Source organism: Erinaceus europaeus, chromosome 1 (assembly GCF_950295315.1).
Source record: "Erinaceus europaeus chromosome 1, mEriEur2.1, whole genome shotgun sequence".
In the NCBI taxonomy this organism is placed as follows: Eukaryota; Metazoa; Chordata; class Mammalia; order Eulipotyphla; family Erinaceidae; genus Erinaceus; species Erinaceus europaeus.
This window is the reverse complement of record NC_080162.1, coordinates 96,524,524-96,551,242: the sequence shown is the minus strand read 5'-3', so window position 1 is coordinate 96,551,242 and position 26,719 is coordinate 96,524,524. Positions and strand designations below refer to the sequence as shown.

General features: G+C 42.6%; 1 protein-coding gene across 1 annotated transcript in view; it reads right to left on the bottom strand.

The window, feature by feature from the left end:
• Window positions 1–26,719, bottom strand: part of WDFY4 (WDFY family member 4) — a 358,549-nt gene that overhangs the window by 38,875 nt on the left and 292,955 nt on the right. The window contains exons 48-51 of the mRNA XM_060191396.1: window positions 22,025–22,067; window positions 20,605–20,724; window positions 17,414–17,531; window positions 14,025–14,134 (exon numbers count right to left, since the gene is read on the bottom strand). Coding sequence (XP_060047379.1) covers window positions 14,025–14,134; window positions 17,414–17,531; window positions 20,605–20,724; window positions 22,025–22,067 — 391 coding nt within the window. The remainder of the gene's footprint in view (window positions 1–14,024; window positions 14,135–17,413; window positions 17,532–20,604; window positions 20,725–22,024; window positions 22,068–26,719) is intronic.

Below are 26,719 nucleotides of genomic sequence, written 5' to 3'. Positions count from 1 at the left end.
TTGCATTTCCATGAATATATCACTTCCAATATTGTGTTCTCCAGGTGCACCATATCACAAACAAAAACACTGAGGCTCCTCCAAGTTTACTCAAGGAAGAACTGGGTTCAAATCCAAAGGTGTGACCCCAAATGGTATGCCTTGCTATCATATCAGTTTAATAGGAATACTACTGGGCCTGGAACAAAGCATACGCTACTTATAGGCCAAGAAGATTTAACTCTTTTTGAGAAGGAAGATCTGCTCTGCACCTTAAGACAGGTCATTGCTGGGAATCCAGCCAGGTTAGTAGATTTTTCTGATTCACACGTGAGGATCCGGTGAAATCTGGGCAGTAGTGTTGCCCAGTTGCCGCTGGAGTCATAACCTAACACAGTGTAGGGGCAGCTTAAAGATGTACTTTTCTTCAAGGTCACTTTTCTCTTGCTTAAAATTAGGGAGCAACAATCACCATCGGGTTAAAACTGAAAGGGAAACAAAATGGATGGAAGGCTGCTTCTAAATAAATCCGCACCTAATGAGTCACTCAGTGAAGCACATTAAGAGCTCTGCGTATTTAATCTACAGCTCAAGCTTTACATACTCGGGAGACTGATGCTTCCTCCTCATCCCTTTTTCCTTTTGCAGCTTTTATGAGTGCTGATGGTAATCTCCCGAGAAACAATATGATTTGGTAATAAAAAGATTACCTGTATTAAATAAAAATAATATATACATAGGAAATACTGTTAGTGCTACAAATCCAGTTAAAGATATTACCACAAAGAAAAATGTTATTTTTTTCACAGCTGCCTAATGCATTTTATCAAAAGTAATATCTTTAAAACTTAAGCCTGTATTATTTATAAAGGAAGCAATAACTGATCTTCCTATTTCTTATATTAATAAATGTATTTGCATACATTTGTTTCAAAATTAATGGGTTTTCTCACTTCTGCAATACAAAGGAAAATGCCAAATCCCACAGAAGAAAAAGTGGAGCTGCTTTGTTACTTGTCGTGTGAGTCTGTGGGCTAACAGAAACTCTGGGAGCTGCTGGCAATATGGACTTGATTCTCAGGAAGGGAAGGAAAGAGAAAGGAAAGGTAGAAGGGAGGGAGAGAGAGAGAGAGAGGCAGAGAGGCACAATTAAGATCTGCAGAGCTCTTCTGTAGGAAAGCTAAAGACAAAACAAAACAAGATGATTAGGGCCCACAAATTGCCTCACCTGGGTACTGAGGCTGCTCTGCTATGTACACACCCAGGTTGGAATCTGACCCCAGCACTATCAGAGGAAACTTCGGTGACATGATGTCTTTCTGCCTCTCTCATTATACACAGTCTTTCCAATAATCTAAATATAAAAGTATCCTGGGGCCAGGTGGTGGCACACCTGGCTGAGTGCACATGTTATAATGCGCAGGGACCCGAGTGAGTTTGAGCCACCTGCATGGAGAAAGCTTTATGAGTGGTGAAGCAGGGCTGCAGATGTCTCTCTGTCTCTCTCCCTCTCTATCACACCCCCCTTCCTCTTGATTTCTGGCTATCTCTATCCAATAAATAAAGAGAGGAAAAAAAGGTATCCTATGTGAATAAGTTGCTTGCAGGGCCATGTTGGTATTTAAATTGTGCTAAGCTGATGGCCATGACCTTGCAAAGAGACAGTGTTTGGAGACAATAGAAAACATCTTAGTTAGGTTTTACCAAAATGGAGACCCCAAATCTCCATCTGTAATATTCTTGCCTTTCGGGGTTCATGATTAGTCAAGAATTTGCTCTGCTTTATATCTTAACTTTTTTTTCAGCCACCAGGTTCCAGATGCTACCATGATGCCAACCAGATTTCCCAGGGCAGACGGCCCCACCAATGTGTCCTGGAGTTCCACTTCCCCAGAGCTCTGCCCCATTAGGGAAAGAGAGAGACAGTTTGAGAGTATGAATCGACCTGCCAACACCCATGTTCAGCGGGGAAACAGCCAGACCTCTACCTTCTGCACCCCATAATGACCCTGGGTGCAAGTTCCCAGAGGGTTAAAAAATATGAAAGCTATCAGGGGAGGGAATAGGATATGGAGTTTCAGTGCTGGGAATTGTGTGGAATTGTACCTCTCTTATCCTATGGTCTTGTCAGTGGGAATCTCTAGCAGAAAATTGTGAGGAGGTGGTAGAGCCTGACAGAGCTTAACCTATGAGATGAGTTCACCTGGTAAGTCTCTCTCTCTCTACAGAGGGGTTGAGAAAAATAAGGGGACACATGAATCTCAGATGGTTGGTGGCCATGTAAGTCTCCCCTGTCCTACAAAATGCATCTTCCTGCTGGGCCTATATCTTTGTTAAGCTTGCTCCACCCTATTTCCATGCTAGTATGGCCCATCCCTTTATCTACATATCAGTCTTCTGCTTTGTCTTACAAATGACTAAAGGCCTCATTCCTAATTCCCCTCAGGGTATTGCTATCCTAGTAGAACCCCTAGCAACTGTTGCTGGGGAGGTGGCTTTCTCCATCCATCTCCTAACTATGTATGGATTGTCAAACTACTCCCATTGGGTGTGGTTGCTGAGGTTCGAGGCTGGAGGAGTGTGGGCATGCAAGAAGAGAGGCTGCTGCCCACCATTGTGGTGTTGGACTCTGGGGCGCTCACATGAATAAAGATTTGTATTGCCTTGCTGCCTCAGTCTTGGTTTCTGGGTCATCTCTCCCTCAAAACTAGCCCGACAATCTCTCTCTCTCTCCCCCCCTCGCTCTCTCTTACTCTCTCTCTCTCTCCCACCAGCATTATTGAGGCACTCAGTTCCTGCATGACTCCATTACTCCTGGCAGCCTTTTTATTATTATTATTAATTCTTTGTAATAGAGACAGAGAAAAATAGAAAGAGAGAGAAACAGCAAAATGGAGAGAAAGAGGCATCTGTAACCCTGCTCCACTGTTTATGAAGCACTCCCCACTCCCCCACCCAAACCCTGTCACCCACACACATACACACACAGGTGGGAACCAGAGACCTGAACTCTGGTCCTTCTGCATAGTAATGTGTGTGTTCTATTGGATGCACCCCTGTCGGAACCCTTGAATAAGTTTCTTAGTCTCAGGGGTGGGGGAGATAGCATAATGATTATGCAAAGACACTCTCATGCTTGAGGCTCCAAAGTCTCAGGTTCAATCCCCCACACCACCATAAGCCAGAGCTGAGCAGTGTTCTGGTGTTCCTCTCTCTGTATTGCTCTCAAAAATAAAACAAATTTTTAAAAAAATTAATAAAAAAAAAAAAGAGTTTCTTAGTCTCTGTAGCCACCCTTGCCCTCCTCTGCAATTGAGTGATTGCTGTGGGTATAAAAACAATGAGTTGAGCCTGTATAACCTCTGCATCCCTGTCAGTCCAAGCTCACATTCCACGGCCACAGCTAGGAATCTAGGTCAGATGAATGGGGTTTACAGTCAATGATGTTTGTATCCTTTCCCCATATTTGGGAGCTTCTCTCTGCCTTGACCCAGCTTTCTAGTCCTATTCTTAACTGACACCATCTTCTCAGACAATACTCTTAGCCCAGGTTATTGTCTGGGGAGATGGTGTCATAGTTGGAAAAAGAACTAGAAAACTGAATCAGGGAAGAGAGTAGTTCCCAAATATGATGAAAGTATATAAATATTATTAACTGTAAACCCCATCGATTTGATCTGGGGCTCATAGTCACTACAGGAGCCTATGTAACCTCTGTATCCCTGTAGATCTGAGCTCACATTCTGTGGCCATGGCTAGGAACATTCTAGACTTGATGTTATCTGCCAGACTTAGGTAAAAATTAGTAAAGTTGTGGGTACCTTGGAATATACCTAAAATAGACCTATTAGCTTTTTCCAAAATGGAGACCTCTAAATCTTCATCTGCAATATTCCAGCCTTTATGTTCATGATCAGTCAACTATTCGGCTTTATAGCTTAACCCTTTTTCAGCCACCAGGTTCCAAATACTACCATGATGCCAACCTGACTTCCCTGGGCAGACAAACTCACCAATATGTCCTAGAGCCCCACTTCCTCAGATCCCTGCCTCATTAGGGAAAGGGAGAGATAGGCTGGGACTATAGATCAACCTGCCAATGCTCATGTTCAGCAGGGAAGCAATTACAGAAGCCAGACCTTCTACCTTCTGCACCCCACAATGATCCAGGGTTCATACTCTCTGAAGGATAAAGAATAGGAGAGCTTTCAAGGGGGGCAGGGGCAGATGAGATAGGGAGTTCTGGTGATGGGAAATATATGGAATTATACCCCTCTTATCCTATGGTATTGTCAATATCTCCATTTTATAAATAAAAATTAATTTTTAAAAAAAAAGAAAAATTGGGGAGCAATTCTAAGGGCTTGGGCTCCAAGCTCAGCATGCATAGCAAGATAACCAGAGGGTTTGAAAAGAAGTTATTAGAGGGCTGGATGGTAGTGCACACCCATGCACAAGGAACCAAGTTCAAGCCCCTGATCAACACCTGTAGGGGGGAAGCTTCCCTGGTGGTGAATCAGTGCTGCAAATGTGCCTCTCTCATTCTCCCTCTCAATTTTATTCCTTCCTCTCTCAATTTATCTGTCTTTGTCAAAAAAAAAAAAAGATGTCCATTGAAAGTTCTGGATTAGTTGTACTGGCATTGATTCCCCATAATAATCCTGGAGGCAAAATAATAATAGAAGTTACTAAAAGTAGGAGGTAGGACTAGAGTGGGTAGAGTTCTGGGACAGAAACAGGAGGGCAAAGGCAAGTTTGCCACCTGGGGTGTTTTGAAGCAAGAACACGACAAAGAAGGAGCAAATGTGTTCTGGGAGTGAGACAAAGAGCTGACCCTGGCTTTATGTGGGCTTATTCAGGAGAATATCAGGCCCTAATCTCAAGGCAATCTGTGGGACACTGGCTATGGGAAACCTCTTATAATGTTAGTTCTCCTTTCCTGTCTATCTTGCTCTGGACTGAGGATGGGCTTGACCCTTAAGGAGTTTTCCTTCCTATAGAGTGTGTCCTTTTACTCAACAAATAAAAGTTACAAAAGTGTTTGGAGAATGATACTGTCTGTATTTAAGCAGCTAAGAGTGAATATATGCTGAGCACTTAGAAATATCCAAACATTCCTCATACTGTATCTCATTCTTACCACTCACTGAGTCAGACATTATTTCATGGAAAGAGGAGTGAAGGGTTAGTTATTTAACACTACCAATTAGAATTTTTCCCCAGATCTGCCTTTCTAATATTCCTTACTGCATCTGTGTAATCAAAGTTCTTTATTAAAAATATTATTTATTTATTGGATAGAGACAGAGAGAAATTGAGAGGGGAGTGGGAGACAGAGAGACACCTGCAGCAATGTTGCACCACCCTTGAAGCTATCCCCCTACAGGAGGAGACCAGGGGCTTGAACCTGGGTCCTTGAGCACTGTAATGTGTGTGCTTAACCAGGTGTGCCATCGCCTGGCCCAGATACAACAGTGGAGAACCCAAAGGAATCTTGCTACATCATAATGAAGACCTAACCTTTAAAAATGGTTTAAACATTTTTAAAAGTATGAATGTATGTATGTATGTATGTATGTAATTTAATAGGACACAGAGAACTCAAAAGGGGAAAGGAGATAGGGAGAGAAATACCTCCCTCTCCACTCCTGAAGCCTTCCCTCTGCAGCTAGGGACTGGGGACTCTGAACCCAGGTCCTTGAACATTTTAATGTGTGCATTCAACAAGATGTGCTACCACTTGGTCTCAAACCCTAAACTTCTGGTTGCAATCTCATGGATCCCTTCCAACTTTCACTGTTCTCTAGTGAAAGCAGAGCTGGCATGACTAGAGGCTCCTGAGTGAGACCAGCAGACGTAGGTGTGTCCTGGTCATTTTGGTGTTGCGTGTTGTGCCCTGGACAGTGGGTGAAGATGTCTAGGTGGTGTCACACCACATGTATGTGCACAGACAGGGCTTTGCTTCTCCCCTCCACCCGGTGTATACTCCACCTGATCCCCAGCAGCTTCAAGGTGAGCAATCCAAGCCGGTTGAGTGCTAGCCATGGTAATGGTTCCCTCTGCAGTTAGCATATGTCTTTCACAAAAACCAGCTATTTCGCCTCAGGTGGTTCAGAAAACCCTTCCCTGCTGCTGGTAACAGCTGACTTCACATGGGCTGTGACTTAATTATCACAGCACTTTATTTCAGTCTCTTATTAAATGTAGCAGCAGTGGTGGCAGCACTGCCACTGTGCCCTTGCTGGGGCGCTGGCTGCCTTGCTCTGCCCCACCCGGGCTTGGGTCTCATCTCAGAACTGAGAGCAACTATAGCCCTTTGCCAGAGAAGAAACTGACCAGAGCTATGTGCCCAGCAGTGGTGTGACCTCCACTAGTTCAAGGGCTTGAATAGTGACTGATAGGCAAGCAAGATTCCCAAGGATTACAAGCAAGTTGGTCAGGATGGTGAAGTGGCTCATGGGAACAGTGCATGGCTTTGCCATGTGCTGACCTAGATTTCAACCTGCCCCCCCCCCATCATATTAAAGGAAGCTTTGTGATTTATTTCTCTTTCTGCCTTTCTCTGGAAAAAAAGAAAAAGACAGACAGCATGCTGAAAGACAAGCTTCCAGTTCAGCAAAGAGTCGTCTGACACCTCCTAGGGTAAGAGAACAACAGAACACACAGTGAACTTGTGTCTGAGCCACACTGCCTACTTGTGTCATCTGCTTAGACCAAGCTGCACATAAACATCTTAATTCCTGAACTATGAGAATCTATCATAAGGGGTCCAAGCGGTGGCACACTCATTATACACGAGGGAACAAATTATTATGTACAAGGATCCAGGTTCAAACCATCGGTTCCCAGTTTTCTCCCTCTTAGAGCTCAAACAGTCGGTTCCCAGCTGTAAGAGGAAGAAAACTTCTAGAGTAGGGTACCAAAGTAAAAACCCTGTGGTAAGGGTGAGGATGGACATTTGGCTTCCCGTGGTGGCGGGGGTGGGGTACGGGTGAGGCGGTGGGATGGGACACAGTCTTTTGGTGGTGGGAATGGTGTTTATGTACACTCCTATTAATTTGTAGTCATATAAATCACTATTTACTTAATATGAGAGGGGAAAAATTGATTGTATGTCTCAAACTTTTTAAAGCACAGACTGAGTCTTTTTAATACATAGGCTGAGTTTTTGATATGTTGACTCTCAAAAGCCTAGACCAGGGAGCACAGAAGCAACCCAAGATGTTGGGTATTATACAGCAAACCCTAACAAAGGGACTTTTCAAAGTTAACCCAGTTACCAAATAATGTGATGATAACAATAACTATCTATTGTCTTCTTGAATCCTAAGACAGCAGGAACCTCAAATTTCTACTATAGAGCCTATATTTCCCCCAGTCCTGGAACCTTAGGGTGGGGCTCACTTTCCTGCATGCTTCTCTCAATTCATATCAAATAGTATTGCATCCACCAATCACAACCTGATCAACAAAACGAGTGCCACCTCAGCATGCTTCACTTCAGACTGTCCAGAGACTTCAGGTGTGGAATGACAACCCTTCAGCTTCATTACTCGGGTGAGACCTTTCCTTTCATAATATTCTCTAATTCATTCCAGGTGGTTCATTTCCTAACAAAGTCCCAAAACCTAGAAAAGACCAGGTCCCATGAGATAGAGCATATGTTCACATGTATCCATAACTAGGGCAAAATATATAACTGAAAGCAAAAGTACACAATATTCTGCAGTGAGTATCCCCCAACACTTCATCTGCACTATTCCAGCCTTTATGTCCATAATTGTTCAACAATTTGTTTGCCTTTGTATGTTAACTCTCTTTTCAGCCACTAGGTTCCAGATGCCAGCATGATGCAGACCAGACTTCCCTGGACAGACAACCCCACCAATGTGTCCTGGAGCTCCGCTTCCCTAGAGCCCCACCCTACTAGGGAAAGAGAGAGGCAGACTGGGTGTATGGATGGACCTGTCAATGCCCATGTTCAATTACCAAAGCCAGACCTTCCACCTTCTGCAATCCACAATGACCTTGGGTCCATACTCCCAGAGGGATAAAGAATGGGAACGCTATCAGGGGAGGGGATGGGATATGGAGATCTGGTGGTGGGAACTATGTGGAGTTGTACCCCTCCTATCCTAGGGTTTTGTTAATGTCTCCTTTGTTAAATTAATTAATTAATTAAAATAAATAAATAAATAAAAATAAAACAATGAGAATGAAAAAAAAGAGGGAGAAAACTTCACAAGTGGTGAAGCAAATGCTACAGGTATCTGTCTCTTTTCCATGTCTATCCCTTATCCCCTCTCAATTTCTCTCTATACTATCAAATTAAAAGAGTAAAGGAAAAAAAAAGGCTTCTGTAGTAATGGATTGATTGTACAGGCATAGAGCCCAGGTGGCAATAAGAGAGAAAAAAAAAGGGGGAGTAGGGCTGTAGTGCACCAGGTTAAGCGCAGGTGGTGCCATGCAAAGCGCAAGGACCAGCATAAGGATCCCAGTTCGAGCCCCTGGATCCCCACCTGCAGGGGAGTCACTTCACAGGCGGTGAAGCAAGTCTGCAGGTGTCTATCTTTCTCTCCCTCTCTCTGTCTTCCCCCTCCTCTCTCCATTTCTCTCTGTCCTATCCAACAACAATGACAGCAATAATAACTACAACAATAAAACAACAAGGGCAACAAAAGTGAATAAATAAATAAAATAAATATTAAAAAATAATAATAATAAAACTAAATTTAAAAAAAGAAGAGTCTATCATAATGACAGGACTGACAGCAGAACACAGAACAACAATGGAAGAATGCAGCATTTCTAAGATCTCCCAAATTTAGTAAAATCGTTAAACGTGGGGGGGGGGTAATAAAGCATACACCTAGGACTCAGAGTATGCCAAATGGCAGGTCTAAGGCTGTGAAAGAGCCCCCCCCCACGCTGCTTTATCTGTGCACAGCCACATGTAGGCAGACCACAGGGCCCAAGAAACACCATGCTTGCCTTTCAGGGGGCAACCTAAGCCCTGAGTGAGCTTACAGGCACAGCACTCTCCACACCAATGATACTTCTGCAGACACACCACTTTGCACTGGCACAAAATTGGTCATGCTGCCCCCCCCACACACACACAGCAAGCATATGCATGCATATTACACAACTTATATATGACATCATACAAGGGACTTGGCCCTTTGTGACTGATGGCAACTGACCTTGAGAATGGAATGCGGAGGAGAGGGAGAGAACACAATACTTTACGTAATAGAATTTCATGCCTGAGACTTACATGGGTCCCAGAATCAGTTCCCAACACCATGATAAATCAGAACAAAGCAGTGTTCTTGCAAAAAAAAAAAAAAAATCCAGAGAAACAGAGAGAAAGGGAGAAGAAGGAAGAAATGGAAAGTTCCCCTTTTTTCCTGAACAAACTGCTCTCTCTGGGGACCCCCCAAAGATACCACCCACTTTCTAATGAATTATGTATTTACTTTTTATTGATTTAATAATGATTAGCAAGGTTGTAGAATAAGAGGGACACTACAATTCTCACCACTAGAGTAAAAAAAAAAAAAAGCAAGAGAGTGAAAGGTAGAAAGAAAGAAGGGAAGAAAAGGAGAAAAGGAAAAAGGGAAGAAGGAAGGAAGGAAGGAAGGAAGGGAGAGGAAAAAAAGAAGTCACTGATTAGGGGGCCAGACAGTGGTGTACCTGGTTGAGTGGGCACATTACCCTGCAATGTGAACTGGCAGGTAAAGGGTGTGGGGACTAATATAAAAAAATTCAACATGTGTAGTAAAGCCAAATAAAAGCAGCCACAATCAAAAAAAAAAAGGTGGGTAAGAAATATGCAACACTTGTGGTAGTTTAAAATTGAAGTACATCAGCAAACAGGAGTGGGTTAAAACATTGTGACACGTTTGGGAACTGTAGCGGGCAAAATCAAAGTGGGCTGTACATAGTAAGTCAACACATGGGAAATATACAATCAAACCACACAGGGAGAAAAAGAGTGGGCAACAACTGAAACCTGTTGGGGTAAATTAAAGTCCAGCCACATTGGGGTGGAGTTAACAATTTGAAACACGTTTGGGGTGCCATTTGTTGTAATTTAAAAGGATTTTGCTGCCCTTTTTTTTTATTTATTTAAGAAAGTAGACATTAACAAAACCATAGAATAAGAGGGGTACAATTCCGCACAATTCCCATATCCCGATCTCCACATCCCACCCCCTCCCCTGATAGCCTTCCCATTCTCTCTCTCTCTGGGAGTATGGATCCAGGGTCGTTGTGGGTTGGAGAGGGTGGAAGGTCTGACTTTTGTAATTGCTTCCCCGCTGAACATGGGCGTTGACTGGTCGATCCATACTCCCAGTCTGTCTCTCTCTTTCCCTAGTAGGGTGGGGCTCTGAGGAAGTGGCGCTCCAGTACACATTGATGGCTTTTTTTTTTTTTTACGGGTTTAAACAATCGAAGCTTTATTAGTCGGTACAGTATTGCAGGTTGTATATTTTAAATACCACAAAATGAGAAATTATAGGCAGGGGTAAATAAGCGAGTCTCATAAGCCCACATATTACTTACCCAAAGTTCAGCCCCACATGTTCAAATTATTGGCTTGGCTTGGCTCAGGCCCACGAAGGCGTGGCCCCTAATACCCTGTTTTGTTGTTGTTGTTTGTTTGTTTGTTTTTGCTTTTAATGATGGAAATCTTTTGGAGTAGGAAATAGATTTCCCAGAAGAGTATATGCCTATCACACATGAGCCCCTGGGCTCAAATCTTAGCAATATATAGTATCACCAGCAGTGGTGGAGCGATATTGTGGTGTCTCTCTTAACCCTGTGTCTGTTTCTCCTTCTCCTCTTTCTCTAAAAAATAGGAAATTAGTTTGGGGAGATCATTCAGCAGTAATTTTAATTTTTTTTATTATATGGGTGAGGGCCCAAGTGCTACATATTAAAAAGTAGGAAGAGGAACTCAATTCAGAAATGTACATGGAGAACCAAAAGTTCTGATCTTGTTGGAACTAATACTCTACAGTGTATTCATTCAGTGTTTCTAAATCTTGAAACACTGGGAATCGCATTAGACTTCAACATGAGAATCAAGCTAAGAAAACAACTTTTGTGCTGCCTGAAGTCTGATAAAATTGATACTCTCACTGGTTCAGAGTATCTTAGTCACTAATGAGCCAAAATGGTAAAAATTCAGCTACAGCTACTTGCTAGTAGCTTCAAAGTATGCAGAATCCAATATCCTTGTGAGTCCACAGTGCACCTGCTCTGTCAATCTCACAGAATATTGGAATGCTTTTGCATAGTACAGACTGTGTTGCATTTTTTAAATCACTGATTTAAAAAAATAATTTATTAATGAGAAAGATGAGAGAGAGGGAGAGAGAGAGAGAGAGGAGGAGGAGGAGGAACCAGACATCAACCACTCTGGGACATGCACTTCTGGGGATTAAACTCAGAACCTCCTGCTTGAGAGTCCAGTGCTTTATCCACTGCACCACCTGCCGGACCACTGTGATACATTTGTTTGACTCAAAGGAAACCAGCTTGAACAAGTTCAGACCTGCTCATATGAAATATGGCTGATGCAGGATGAAGAAGAGAACTAACAATGACTGACCATCTAAGTAGTATCAAACTCTCAGCAAGTACCTTTACCACATTTGCTCATTTAATTTCAGCAGCCAGGGGACATGTACATCTCTTATTTCCAGAGATAAAGCAACTTGCGGAAGATTTTATATCTATTAGTTGGGATGTAAATCTCATAACTGAGACTGTTTCTATATCTATCTATTTTCTCTCCATGTTAGAAGTCCTGTAACAACAGGTAGATATGGGGCTCTAATGCTTTAGACTGACAGGGAAAGGGGAGACTTTCAAAGCATGCAGAATTCCCTGGATGGAGAGCAGTAATGGAATGTATCATCGTCATCACCAATAGTGATCATCACTTCTTGTGTAATCTAATGAGCAACATCTGGATGGGATTCCTGTCATGGGGTGTAGCTCTGGGACCATTTGTTCTCCAAACTAAACTTACTTAAAATGCTCGTTGCCTGAGAAAGGCTCAAGGGAGGCACACTTATTATTTTTGGGTGAATTTCCAGGGAGAGAGGGGTATGGAATGTCTAGACAATCCATGCTATCAGGAAAGAGAAGGTTGTGCCAAGAAATAGACGCCAAGAAGGTTTTTGCTTCTCATTGGACAAAGTTCCTTGACTTTGCCTACTAGCTCCTGTCCAGTGCTCTAGGGTTAAATTTAATGCTGATATTTGGTTTTAGGATCAAGGTCATCTGTATTGCCACAAAGACTGACTTTGCTTATGTGACCAAACCAAGAGACACAACAATCACTGTGTCCTTTTCTTCACTGCATCTGAGATGTCAGAGCAATTCCATGCATTTCCATGCATTTGCTACCAACCATGGCTCTAGCCTTCCATTCCACGTGACCCTTGTAAGAACTGGATCAAGTCAGGTCCTAAATTTGATCCATGTGGTGTATTCACTTTGGTATATCCTCAGATAACTAACTGAGGGTCCTACCCTATAAATGTATCCCTTGGGTAATCTTAGAAGTAGGATCCTAGGTATGGCAACAGAAAGAGGAAAAAGGGGGAAAATGCTCAGCTGTCCATGAAGGGCTCTGTGCTTGCATTTCATATGCCCTGGACACCTCCACCAACTCAGAACCAAACTTGTTCCTTCTTGCTCATGGAGGACAGGTAGTCCAGTTACATTTCAATCTCACTAATATCGAACTTCTATATAAATCATTATATATCTGATATTCAAGTTGATCGAGATACCTTTATATTTCAGACTGCCAAATCTGGCAGCTCCAAGCTGACAAGGAAATCTGTTAATTTATGGGTGAGAAAGCTGATTAGTTTAGCTGTTCAAAGATCTCCTTTGTCCATTTAAGCCTTTTAGTTTGTATCTAGTTTAGCATTGTGCGTTCTAACATCACATATGCTGTTTTTTTATTTATAAAATGGAAATATTGACAAGACTATAGGATAAGAAGGGTACATTTCCACACAATGCCCACCCTCAGAGCTCCATATCCAATCCCCTCCCTTGATAGCTTCCCTATTCTTTATCCATTTGGGAGTATGGACCCAGGAACATTATGGGGTACAGAAGGTGAAGGGTCTGGCTTCTGTAATTGCTTCTCTGCTGAGAGACATATGCTGTTTTTAAAGCCTTATTTTTGCTTACTTTTCTTTGACCACCTAACTTCAAGAATGTTTTCAAGCGTCCTGCTTTTTCTCTTCCTCTCCCACCTGTTTATGTTAAGCATTTTTTTCACATATTTTCTTTAATTTATTAACTTTTTGTCATCCCTGGGGTTTCACTACTGCAAGCTAATTTTTTCAGAGACTGAGGATAGATAGAAAGACACCATATTAAAGCTTCCTCCTGTGTGCTCTGGTGAGAGCCAGGCTTGAACATGGATCTTGCACACAACAAGTGCGTGCACTACCCTGGTGAGTTATATTCTTGATCCTCTCTTTTTTTTTTTTTTTAATTCCACCAGGGTTATTTCTGGGGATTGGTGCTAGCACTAAGGAACCATGGCTTTCAATGGTCTTTTTTTTTTTTTTTTTGCTTGCTTTTTATTTTTTTTTTTTCTGATTTGATATGAATGAAATTGAAAGGGGAAGGAAATACAGAAGGAAAGATAGACACCTGCAGAACTGCTTTACCACTCATGAAGCTTCCCCCTGAAGGTGGCGACTGGGGGCTCAAACCTGGATCCTTGTGCATGCTAACTTGTCTGCTTAACCAGGTGAACCACCTCTCATGTCCCCATCATATTTTTGTATATTATAGTCTAATTGTAAGGCTATTGGATGGTATAACTGATAAAGCATATCCTACCTCAGCTGGAAGCCACTCTTGCAATCAGCATCAAATGAAGATCCCTGGCCTAAGACTGGCTTTGTAGCAAGTGTGTGTGTGTGTGTGTGTGTGTGTGTGTGTGTGTGTGTGTAGGGGAGGGCGGGCATAGGAAGAGAGATGGATACAGGGGAGCTCACCTGCAGAGAGCAGAAGGCCTGGGTGAAGGGTGGCATCCGGACCAGGTAGGAGGCAACGATGATGGCTGAGGAGTAATGAGTGTAGTAGTGGCACTGGACGGTCATGTCTCCTGTAATGAAAAGATGAAAAGTGTCTGGGTTGGCTCCATACCTGTGCTGGGTCTAGTGGCAGAAATGCAGGCTATGTCAGCTTCAAGAACAAGCTTGAGAGAACATCATCTGCTGCTGACAGAACCCAGACGTTCTGCTGCCAGGTGTCCTATAATTTGGCCAGTAGCCATCCCTGGTAAAAAGCACATCCAAATATGGTGGTGGAGGATTACCTAGGTGGGGGGTTGGAGAGTTATGTGGAAAACTGAAAAAAGTTACACACATACCAACTACTATATTTTACTGTTGCCTATAAACCATCAATCCCTCAATAAATCAAATAATATAAATAAAAAAGCACACTCAAGCCTCCCAGAGGTCTGTTCTTAGAAATTCAGGCAGAGAGTCAGGCTCTAGGAAGTCTGTACTAAGGTCCTTAAGGGAGTAGTGCTCTGGGCTTTGGACTTAAGGGATGTAGAAAACACTGCATGCTTACTGTTTTGCTACCAGTATGTTCCCCCCCACCCCTGCTCTCTTTTAGGATAGAGGTTTGAGCTTGTTTAATCAGGGATATCCCTGTGTGAGATGTGACAAAGGCTTCCATGTTCCCAGAGTGGCCTGGAATGCTGGAGACAGACAGAATCTTCTCCATCTGCTCTACCCAGGGCTTAAAGAAACCAGAACAAAGAGGCAGCAGCAATGACAAGACTTGATTATTCTAGCTGGCTCACAGCCATGCTGCCACTTTATCCTCTCCCTCCCTGGGTCCACACCTTCACATACCAACGAAATTCACAAGGAGCACTGCACAAATAAAGAGGCCCCAGTGAGTGTGAGACTTGCTCACCTTAGTTGTGAGTGGCACAGTCAACACAGGATGAACCAGCTCTCCCAAATGTTGACTTAGCCATGCCTGACCCTATACCTTCCTTTGTGCCATGAGGGTTTTTTCTAAATTAGTGTCCTATGAATGGTCTGTGTGGGGGGGGCTTCTGAATGCATGTATACAATGCAACAAGTTCAACATGTGACTAATACACACCCAGGTTCAGATGAGAAACAGAATAGTTTCAAGTGGGCCCTGCCTGGGACACGTGGGAAAAGGACATAGAAATGGGAGGTATCATCTGACAGAAAAGTTTCTGTGGGGGTTAGGGCAGTCATACTGGTTCAACTTGAGTCTCAGGAGGAAATAAGTGGGGGAAGGAGAGCCTGCCCACAGCGCCTCCCTTCTCATGTCTCCCACAAACAGGTATGCCAGTTCTGTCAGAATGGGAATCCTGGACAGAGGGCAGGAAACCTTCTAAGGTCTATGAGGAATGCACTAAGAAACTTCATTTTTTTTTATTATTTATTTTCCCTTTTGTTACCCGTGTTGCTTTATTGTTGTTGATGTCATCGCTGTTGGATAGGACAGAGAGAAATGGAGAGAGTACGGGAAGACAGAGAGGACGGGAAGACAGAGAGGGGGAGAGAAAGATAGACACCTGCAGACCTGCTTCACTGCCTGTGAAGGGATGCCCCTGCAAGTGGGGAGCCGGGGTTCAAACCAGTATCCTTCCGCGGGTCCTTGCGCTTTGCGCCACATTCTCTTAACCTGCTGCGCTAGCACCCGACCCCGACTAAGAAACTTCTTATCCTGCTTATAACCTGTTCAGTAAAGGCAGGTCCTTGAGCTGAAGTGAATCTTCTCAAAGTGTGCTCCCTCTGGTTCATGGTTCATGGATGAGTGATAGAAAATGTTTTCTTTCTTTCTCTACCTCTCTTTTTCTTTTTTGCCCCTCCGGTAATTCCTGGGACTAGGTGCCAGCTCTATGAATCCACTGCTCCTGGCGGCCCTTTTTTTCCATTTTACTGGATAGGGCAGAGGGAAATTGAGAGAGGAAGGTAAGGTAGAGAGGAAGAGAAACAGAGAGACACCTGCAGATCTGCTTCACAACTTGTGAAGTGACCCCCCACACACACACACACACAGGTGGGGAGCTAGAACCTCAAACCCGGATCCTTGCACTAGTCTTTGCGCTTTGTACTGTGTGCACTTAACCTGGTGCACCTGGTTTAGCACGTGTTACAATGCGCAAGGACCCAGGTTTGAGCCCCCAGTCTCCACTTGCAGGGGGAAAGCTTTTCAAGTGGTGAGGCAGTGCTGCAGGTGTCTCTCTTTCTCTCCCTATCTCTATCTTCCCTTACCCCCTCAATTTCTGACTTTCTCTATCTAATAAATAAAGACAATAAAATATTTTTTTAAAGAATGACTCAAGCTAGAGAAAAAAAACACCCACCAAGTCCATAAGCATTTGGATAGCAGGAAAGTGTGCAAAAAAGGACAGTGAAGTTCAAAAATTATTTTCTAATCACCTCTCCCAGAGCCCTATCCCATCAGGCAAAGGCAGAAACAAACTGGGGGGTATGGATCGACCTGCCAATGCCTATGTCCAGCAGAGAAGCAATTACAGAAGCCAGATCTTCTACCTTCTGCTCCCCATAAAGAATTTTGGTCCATCCTCCCAGAGGGATAAAGAATAAAGAAGCTTCCAATGGAGAAGATGGGATATGGAACTCTAGTAGTGGGAGTTGTATGGAATTATACCTCTCTTACCCTACAATATTGTCAATCATTACTAAATAACTAATAAAAAACTAGATTCTAGAGCCAGACAAATGCAGGGTTTGCTAGTTAGAAACTATGGCACTGCATGAGTTGCTTAAACTCTCTGGGTTCCAGTTTCCTTCTGCACCACTAGAATCATTGCACATGCAAAGCAGGTTGGCCTTGCCAGGTTCACAGAAAATGCTCACACATGTCACTTCTCCTTGCTTTTTCTTGTCAGTATTATAAAAGTTTTAGGTTTAACTACCATAGTTCTCAGTTCTTGCTACACATTAGAATCACCAGGGCTGAACTCCACTCTTATTTAAATCAGAGGTAGATTTTAAAACTCTCTGGTTGATTCTTAGGTCAGCCAGAGTTCAGGCCACTGGATCAGAGATTTCTCTCTCTCTCTCTCTCTCTCTCTCTCTCTCTCTCTCTCTCAGATTTTATCTATGAAGAAGATAGGAGGAGAGAGAAAGAACCAGACATCACTCTGGTACATGTGCTGCCAGGTACTGAACTCAGGACCTCATGATTGAGAGTACAGTGCTTTATCCACTACATCACCTCCCAGACCACAATGAGACTCTCTATTCAGATGTAACTGTGATAGGCTAGATGATCACCTATATAGTAATTAACTATTAATTTAAGAAGTTCAGATAAACAGCGTTACAGAAAATAATTAAGCTTAGGGTCTACCCACCTTCTGTCTTCTCAACTTCTTTAAACCTCTGGATAAATTTCAGTCTCCTTTCCTTGGTCTGAGCCCCCATGGGCTTTGAAAGATCCCGAAAAGTCTTGGAATTCGTCAAGTTCAGTGTCTAGAAGGCAGATGTGCAGTTGGAGTTAACTCCCCTCAGACCCGCTAGTGCCCCAGGGAGATTTCAGGAGCCATGCTCTTTAGTTTTATGGTTCTTTTTATTGGTTTACTGTCATTTGATCTGACCCCCCCTCTGGTGATTAGCAGGTGTGCTGGGATTTTATGGCCCTGGAGCCAGTGATCCACAAAGACTTAATAGGGGAGAGACCAAAAAATAAGAGGAGGGAAAGATTGACTTCACACTGAACCTGTTCCAAGTTGACCCAAACTAGGATATCTCCACCTCTCATGAAAAGAGACTTCCAAAAGAATTTCTGTTGTCTCTGAGGCACTTCACTCCTGCCCTCATGGAGCAGTTTGCTTCTGTGGTTTAAGGTTTCCCTGCTTAGACTCGAATGGATTTTCTAGGAGGTCTAAAGTCATCTTCTTGGGGAGGAGATGAGAGGATGTTGTCTCTTTCCTGGAGGCCCACTGGGTAAAGAATATATGTGCTGTCACCTCTTCCCCTACCATATACATAGTAGTGGAGGCCTGAAGTCTTTTGAGGAGATAAGAAAGCACAGAACCAGAGCTTCCCCTGGTACTACAATGGGTCTCCATGTAGTGCTGGGTTTGAGCCTGAACCCCATGCATGACTATGCAAGTGCTCTACCCAATAAGTGATACTTTTGGTCTCAAGGTATTTTCTTTCAGCAGAGCTACTCCATGTATTAGTGGAAGAACTATACATTCCCTGTGGTCTGCATATCTTTAATAGATCAAGGTGATTATTTGTAACTTATTTTTCATTTTCACTAGCAGCAAAGCCCCTCAATTCTGCTGAGGAAGCACAGCCTGACATCTTCTCAAACATCTTCAGAAAACAGGTATGAGTGAGAATGAAGCAAGCACTCCTGTAACCCCCATGAAAGGATCACTTCTGGGCCCTTGGGCTAAGGTCAAGTGTAAGATCTGTTCTTATCAGTTTAATAACCCCCATGAGGAAGTGGACACATGTAGACCCACACTTCATTCCAAGGAATCCTTTTTACCAAGACAGAATCAGATCTCAGAGTTTCTAGATCTTTTTTCCCCCTCCAAAAGATATTGGGTATTTAGATTTTTGGGAGAAAATGCCCAAATGTTAAATGTCAGTAGTTAATCATAAATTTGGGCTAAATATAAGGGGGTTGTAAACCATCACTTTGCAAGAGATGAAGTGAATCTGGGATTGGTAAAATTCCAATGTGTTCTGGAACCCCACATCTCCAGAGCCCTGCACCACCAAGGAAAGAGAGAGACAGGCTGGGAGTATGGATTAACCTGCCAATGCCCATGCTCAGCGGGGAAGCAACTAAAGAAGCCAGACCTTCCACCTTCTGCACCCCATATTGATCCTGGGTCCACACTCCCAGAGGGATAAAGAATAGGAAAGCTTTCAAGAGGAGGTGAATGGGATAGAGAGTTCTGGTGGTGGGAACTGTGTGGAATTGTACCCCTCTTATCCTATTGTCTTGTCAGTATCTCCATTTTATAAATAAAAGAATTAAAAACAAAGCTTTGATATCAGGACTACTGAGTGGCACATTTGGTAGGGCATAGACTGCACAATGTACAAGGACCTGGGTTCTAGCCCCTACCCCCACCCCCACCTGCAAGGAAAAAGTTTCATAAGCAGTGATGAAGTACTGCATCTCTCTCTCTCTCTCTCTCTTCATCCCTCCCTTCTTCCTTCCCTCTCCTCTCTCAATTTCTGTCTTTATCCAATAAATACATTCATACATACTTACATATAATAAGTTTTTAAAAGGGGGTAGACAACATAATGGTTATACAAAGAGACTCATGCCTCAGGCTCCAAGGTCCCAGGTTCAATCCTACGTACCACCATAAGCCAGAGCTGAGCAGTCTCTGGTTTAAAAAAAAGCTTTTAAAAATACTTTGTGCTCAAATGGATTATTAGAACAAATGAAAGATAAAATATGGTAGAAGTTTTGCCAAGTAAAATGTTTGATGTGAGTATAGGAGGTCATAAGAGACTGCATCTCTCTCTTCTAAATGTTGGGGGTTAATCACTGAAGCAACCCTAGACAGCACTGGCCAGAGCTGTTCTGAACCAGGACCCAACTACATTCTGGCCTAACACATAGGGCCCAACACACCTCCTGATGGCTGAGCCACATGCTGGTGGTCTGGGAAGTGCTTTATAACTTGGGAACTCCCAATTATCACACCTTTTCTCTTCATCCCTCCTCTGCCTGCCGAGGCTGGAGGGTAAAGGCCAAAAGATCAAATGCTGTTGTCACCACTAGCCTCATGTCTGAATCAGATGCTGGGAGAATTTCATGTACCCGTTATTAAAGTTAAATCACAGGGAAACAGTTTGTTCTCTTTGGATGTTTGCCCCTTCCCTTCCTTTCTCTTTTTTCCCCTTCCTTTCCCTTCCTTTCCCTTCCTTTCCCTTCCCTTCCTTTCCTTTCCCTTCCTTTCCCTTCCCTTCCCTTCCCTTCCCTTCCCTTCCCTTCCCTTCCCTTCCCTTCCCTTCCCTTCCCTTCCCTTCCCTTCCCTTCCCTTCCCTTTCCTTCCCTTCCCTTCCTTTCCTTTCATTTCCCTCCCTCCCTTCCTTTCTTCCTTCTTCTTTCTCCCTTTCTTTCTCTCCTTCCTTATTTGCCTTTCTATTCTCTCGCATTTCCTCCTTCTCTTATTCTCTATGCACATTAATTCTATAGATAAACTCCATGTTCCTCTTGATTGGATGACCACAGTCTTGGCCCATGGCTGTATCTCAGTAGAGAGGCATTATTTGCCTTTTTTGTGTGTGTATGTGTGTATCAGTAAGCCAGGATGCCACATGGGGTACATGTAAGTCACTTTCCTGGTCATGTTGATAATCCCACACCACAGAAAGGCCTGGATCAGGAACGCCGTCAGTCAGAATTTCAAGCCCCTCTTTGGGGTGAGGGTCCAACATGGAGCATCTCTGGGGCTCAAAGTGGACTGACTGTTGTGGTAGAGGCTCTGTTTTCTGAGTTAAGGTGCTCTAGCAGGGTCAGAGAGCCTGTGGGTACCTTGCAGTATCCACGTAAGTACCATACCTGTGAGGTGTAGTCAGCCAGTACCCAGGGAAACACTGGGTACTGCATGTAGTCGTTGTAGGTCCTCCCAGCCAATGTGTTGAGGTACATGAGGTACTCAAAATTGCTGATGTCCCTTTTCTATTGGAAGAGACAAAGAGTGGATAAACCAAAGGCAATTGACATCTCCCTGAGGGACACAGGGCTCTAATTCTCAGCTCCGGGAAGGAGACCCTTGCTGTGTAAGTGAGACTGGGCAGGACACGCCTTCCTAGCTCCTCATTCATCCTGTACAAGAGCCAGGCTGATTCATGAAGGCCACAGTGATTTCACTATGAATTGAAATATGCTCAGGAAATGAAATAGACCAGGAAAAAATATTAATTTATAGCTCAGGAGAAAGCATACTTTTGTGTTAATTGCTGAGTGTGACATACTAATGGTAATTAAAATATTACAAATAGAAGGGCTGGCTGGAGGTGCAGCTGGTTGAACCCATGTATTAGAATGCACAAAGACCCAGGATCAAACCCCCAGTTACCACCTGTGTGTGTGAAGTGTCTGTCTTTCTCTCTTTCTCTACCTTCGCTTTACCCCTCAAATTTTCTCTGTCTTTATATAATTAACAAGTAAATCAATATTTAATGACTATCACAAATGTGTTGGGTAAACTTAGTGCCAACTTCTTTATCATTCAAAAAATAAGCTGAGAGAAGTCTTTTCAGTCATTAAGAAGTCCTCATCAATGGGCCAAGCAACTTCTTGTCTCTGAGAACCTAGGAACTTCCTTGATCCCTGTCCTTGTCTGTTGGGGAAGACTCACTGTCAAGGTTCTCTGCCTGGAAGCAGAGCTGCAAGTGGAGGAAATTCTCCAAGACTAATCTGAGATACGGGGCATGGATGCAACGGTAGCACCTTGCCTTGCCCTGGCCTGCTCCTTAGTAAAGGATGTGGACACGAGTGACCACAATGTCAGTTTCTGGTTGCCATGTGCTCTTTAGTACCAGTTCTCTTGGGGAATTTTCTTCCTTTCATTGGGTACTCTAGGCTTTAGGTCATTCAGTTTGGGAGCCCTTCATATAGTCCCAGGACAAGAAATGATCACCTATACATTTGCTAAGGTGTGCTCATTTATACATACGTGTACATGTATTTCAGGGATAGAGCATGAATGGTGTACATGCATGCATATACACCACACACACACACACACACACACACACACACACACACACACTTTCCAACTCTGACTTCTAATGTTCAAGATTGTCCTCAACCAGGGAAATATCTGAGACATTTTAATAAATTAAAAAATAACTATTTCCCACCCCCCAGATTAATTCATATGCTTTCTCTTTCCATTGTGGGAATCTGAACTATTTTATGGTTTGTGTTCTCAGAATGTCTCCTCAGACCCAGTCATCTGAGGGGAATACTGTACCTGCCACCTCTGCAGCACGGTCCTGTCGAAGGCTGGGAACCTTCTGTGGGGCAGAAAATGATGGTGGTTATATTTTAGGGCATGAATTTCTCGGGCATTGTGGGGCCAGGGTATCTAGAAAGTCTCAAGAGTTCTCAAAGCACAAAACAGCTCTCCAAGTAAGGGAGACGAGATGATAATCTAAGTTCTTCTTGTTCCCATATGTTCCTGTGAGTACTAGGTTGTTACTGTCACTGTTACTCTATTTTTACTTGGCACACTGAAGCCTGTACATGTGAAAATTCACTTAGTGAAGCTGACAGTTTACAGATAGAGAGACAGACAGAGACACAGAGAGTGGGATAGATACCATAGCACCAAACCTTCCATCAAAGCCACATGTGATGTGTTGGAGGTACAGAGATGGACTGCATGCTTGGCAAGGCACAGATCACCTATCTCACCAACCCAGTCAGTCACTGTCATTCTGACAGGATATGCTGCTACTTTAGGTTTGGTCAATGGAGAAGTCCTAGGGACATGCAGAAGCAGCCTGGGGGCTCACAAACAGACCCTAAGTTTCCTAAAGGCACAACTTGGCCTTCTTGGACCACATAAATGTGTGTCAGTATATTTTATATGCATTTAATATAGTAAAATATGAATGTACCTTTAATTTAAAAGGCAAAAAAATATGTAAGTTCAAAGAATATAAGAGTCTCCAAACTACCGTTCACATTCAAGAAGTAGCCACTATGGACAGTTTCCAGAAGGGCTCTACCCATGTGCCTTTCTACATGCTTGCAGAAGTGTTTTTAAAATTGATTATGACTGGGATCATCTATTTAACTTTTAAAAATATATGATTTATTTATTTTTATTGTCTTTATTTATTTATTGGATAGAGACAGTCAGAAATCAAGAGAGAAAAGGGAACTAGACTGAGAAGAGGCAGCATGTTTGACTTTCAGTTGGTCTGGCAGACCATTTTGAGTAAAGACCTGATCTTGGGTCCAGGAGGTAGCACACTGGTCTTTACTCAAAATGGTCTATCAGACCAATTCAAAATTAACCTTGTTGCCTTTTCTCAATCTAGCGCATTCTCTCAGTGCTGTCCAGAGACTCTCTAAACCCCCTCCACACACATTCTATGTTCCATCCATGTGAACTCCCCCACAGTCTGTCAGGCTTGACTGTCCAAATGCCCTAGCAAGATAGTGTCCTTTTATCATTCCATTATAGTATCACTGTCACATCATTTGTCTTAAGATTTTCATTCCACCTTATTCAATTATTTCTTTGATAGGCTTTCTATAAACAGAAAGACATTGCTTTCCTGCATAGGCAAATCACATAGCCAAACAAACAAACAAAAAACAAAACAAAACAAAACTAGCAAAGCATGGTCAAACTCATTAATTTATAAAGACTCGTCTATTGTGTCTGAGCCTGCCACCTGCCCTACTTCTTCAATTTCAGAAGGTCTGCCTTCACAACTATAAACAGGGCAAAGTCCAGGCTGAAATCACCATCTTGAAAAGGACATGTTCTGAGCCTTCCTCACCTATGAGGATGAAGAGTTGGTATGAAAAAATCTGGTAAATGTGCTTCTTTTCGAGTTTAATAGTGGAGTGAAAACAGGAAGGGAAACTATGTGCCTGTTAGAGGCAAGAAAATGGGAGACACCCTCTACCTGCCATTGTTTCTTTCAGAAAAGGTTCTAGAATTTCACCTGTGGCCTTTTGTGACATTGCCACCCTGTGGGATGGTTTACACTAGGTAAAGTTATCTCATCATACCATTCCTCACTTCACTGGCAATGAGCTCCAAGGAAGATCTCTTTGTTGCCACCAGAGTCAGAAACCATTATCAACAGCACCAAAAAGCAAAGGTGAGTTCCATCTAAATGTTTTATTTATTTATTTATTTATTTATTTATTTGGTACATCAATTTCAGATCTAAGTCAAGATTAATGAAAACCCATGAAAAGACAGACATTCAACAAGAGATTTCCCCCCATGTGTTAGCAGGGTATTGATTCTTCCTTTTACTTATCTATTTACTTATAAATTTATTTTATTTTATTTTTGTCACCATGATCATTGCTTGGGTCTTTCATGACAAAGCACACTCCTTACCTTACCTGGTGAACTATCTCTCCAGCCTTACCCATCTACATTTTAATGTATATTTACTTCTTGTACATTTTTTATTTTGTAAAATGATGATTTCATTTTTTGTTGATCTTGGCCTTATGATAGTCATATTATTCAAATTTAATGTACTTTTATGCATGTCATAATTAGAAATATGCTATGTATCAGAATTTCTGGCAGTTGTAAAATTACTACTTATCTTTATTGGTTAATTAACTTAATTTATCTATTATCTAAATTAAATTTATGCTAGCTTAGCTCTAATTTAATGATTTACTTTTTTCATTACTTTATAATTAGTTTTCATTTTTGTACTTACCCATATTTTTATTGCTGGTATTAGTGAAATTTAGTTTTTTTTTACTTCCCTATTTCTAGGTATGCTTTTTTAGCCAATTGTATTTTAATATTTTCATGACAACTTTAATCATTAAACTATTTTCATAATTTGGAGGCACTGAAAGAAAAATATGAACAGAAAGACTATAAATAGAAAAATAAATACATCAGCATCATTCATGATAATGCCAAAGTGAAATGATAGAAAAGTAATGTTCACCAGGTTCAGTATAATATGGTCACTCAAAATCTAAGTTTTAAAAACTACACATAAGCATTCAATGACAAAATACTAATCGAGAAAAATATTTAAGAATTGTGTGAATTGAGGCCAGAAAGATAGTTCTATGTTAGAACACAGGTCTTAGATACCGAGGCCCAGAGAACCCCGATTCAATCCCCAGTACCATTATATTTCTGGCCCATGGGATGCTCTGGTGTCTCACTTGCTCATAAAAAAACCCTTGAGGGGTAGATGCTGGTTAACCTGTTAGAACATACACATTACCACCTGTGAGGATTCAAGTTCAAGCCCTCAGGGGAGCCCTCATGGGAGAGGCTACACAAGCAGTGGAGCAATGTTCCAGGAGTCTTTCTTTCTCTCTGTCCCTCTCCCTCTAATCTTCTACCAAAAAGAAGCAGCCCTAAAACAGCTTCAAGAAACAGTGGAACCATGCAGGTACTAATCCTCAGTGATAAACCTGGAGGCAAAAACTAAAATAAAGAATAAAGTTTATTTATTTATTTATTTTGCCTCCAGAGTTACCTCTGGTTACCATGAATCTGCTGCTCCTGGAGGCCATTGCCCCCCTTATTGTTGCCCTTGTTGTTGGATAGGACAGAAAGAAATTAAGAGAGTAGGAGAAGACAGGGGGAGAGAAAGATAGACACCTGTAGACCGGCTTCACCGCTTGTGAAGTGAATCCCCTGCACATGGGGAGCCATGGCCTCCAAGCCCGGTCCTTACACTGGTCCTTGTGCTTTGCACCACCTGCGCTTAACCTGCTGCGCTACCACCCAGCCCACAGAATAAAGTATTTTTGTAAATCTTTTCTAAGGACTTGTCTGATTTTTTTTAAATTTTGGTTTACAAAATGGAAATATTGACAAGACTATAGGATAAGAGGGGTACATCTCCACACAATACCCACCCCCAGAGCTCCATATCCAATCCCCTCCCTTGATTGTCTGACTTTTGTGAGCACCATCATCACTCGATTTCTTATTGTGGAAAGGATGAAGAGCTGAAGACCACTTGCCTGGGCTGGGCATTTACCTTGCTATGTGCAAAGTTAGGATTTGAGCCCCTGACACCATATGGGAGATACTATGGCACTGGGAAAGTTCTGGAGCTGTGGTGTCTCTCCTTCTCTGTGTGTTCCTATCTATCTAATGAAAAAGTTGGCCTGGAAATGGTGACATTACAGTTGTGCAAGGCCCTGGCACAGCAAAAAGAAAGGAAGGGATCAGTAAGACAGCTCACTTTGACAGCATGCTTGCTTTGTCATTCACTTGATCCAGGCTTAAATCAGATCCCCACCACACTGACACTAGAGGAAGCTGTTATCTATCTCTCTTTCTGTTTCTCTGTCACCAGGCTCTGTGCCTTTGCCTGCACTGTTCCACCACTCCCAGCAACTGGTTTTTATTTTATTTTCTCTTCAGCTAAGTGTGTATGTATGTGTGTGTGTGTGTGTGTGTGTGTGTGTGTGTGTGGAGGGGGATAGGTCACAGGACTGAAGCTTCCTTAACTGTGGTTGGGGCCATGCTTAAACCTGGGTCATGTACAAGACAGAACTATACACTATTCAACTGAGCTATTTCACAGACTCACTTTCTTCTTGTTGTTGATAGAGGGTGAGAGACATACACAGAGAGGAGGAAAAAGATAGACAAGGAGAAAAAGAGACACCTGCAGCACTGTTTCACAATAGGTAAAATTTCACCCTTGCAGATGAGAGCCAGGGACTTGAACCTGGGTCCTGGTGCATGGTAGCATGTGTGATCTGCTGGGTGAACCACCACTTGGACCATCTCATTCTCTATCTGGAAAAAAAAAAGTCAGTTTGGAGAAGTGAAGCTGGTGATTTAAAAAAAAAGTGCAAAGAAAACTACAGAAAGTCAATAAATTTAAATATGTGAAAAGATAAAAGGCAGCCTGCTTAAAAAACCAAAGAGCAGAGACAAATAATCTAGACAAATTACAATAAAACAGAATGG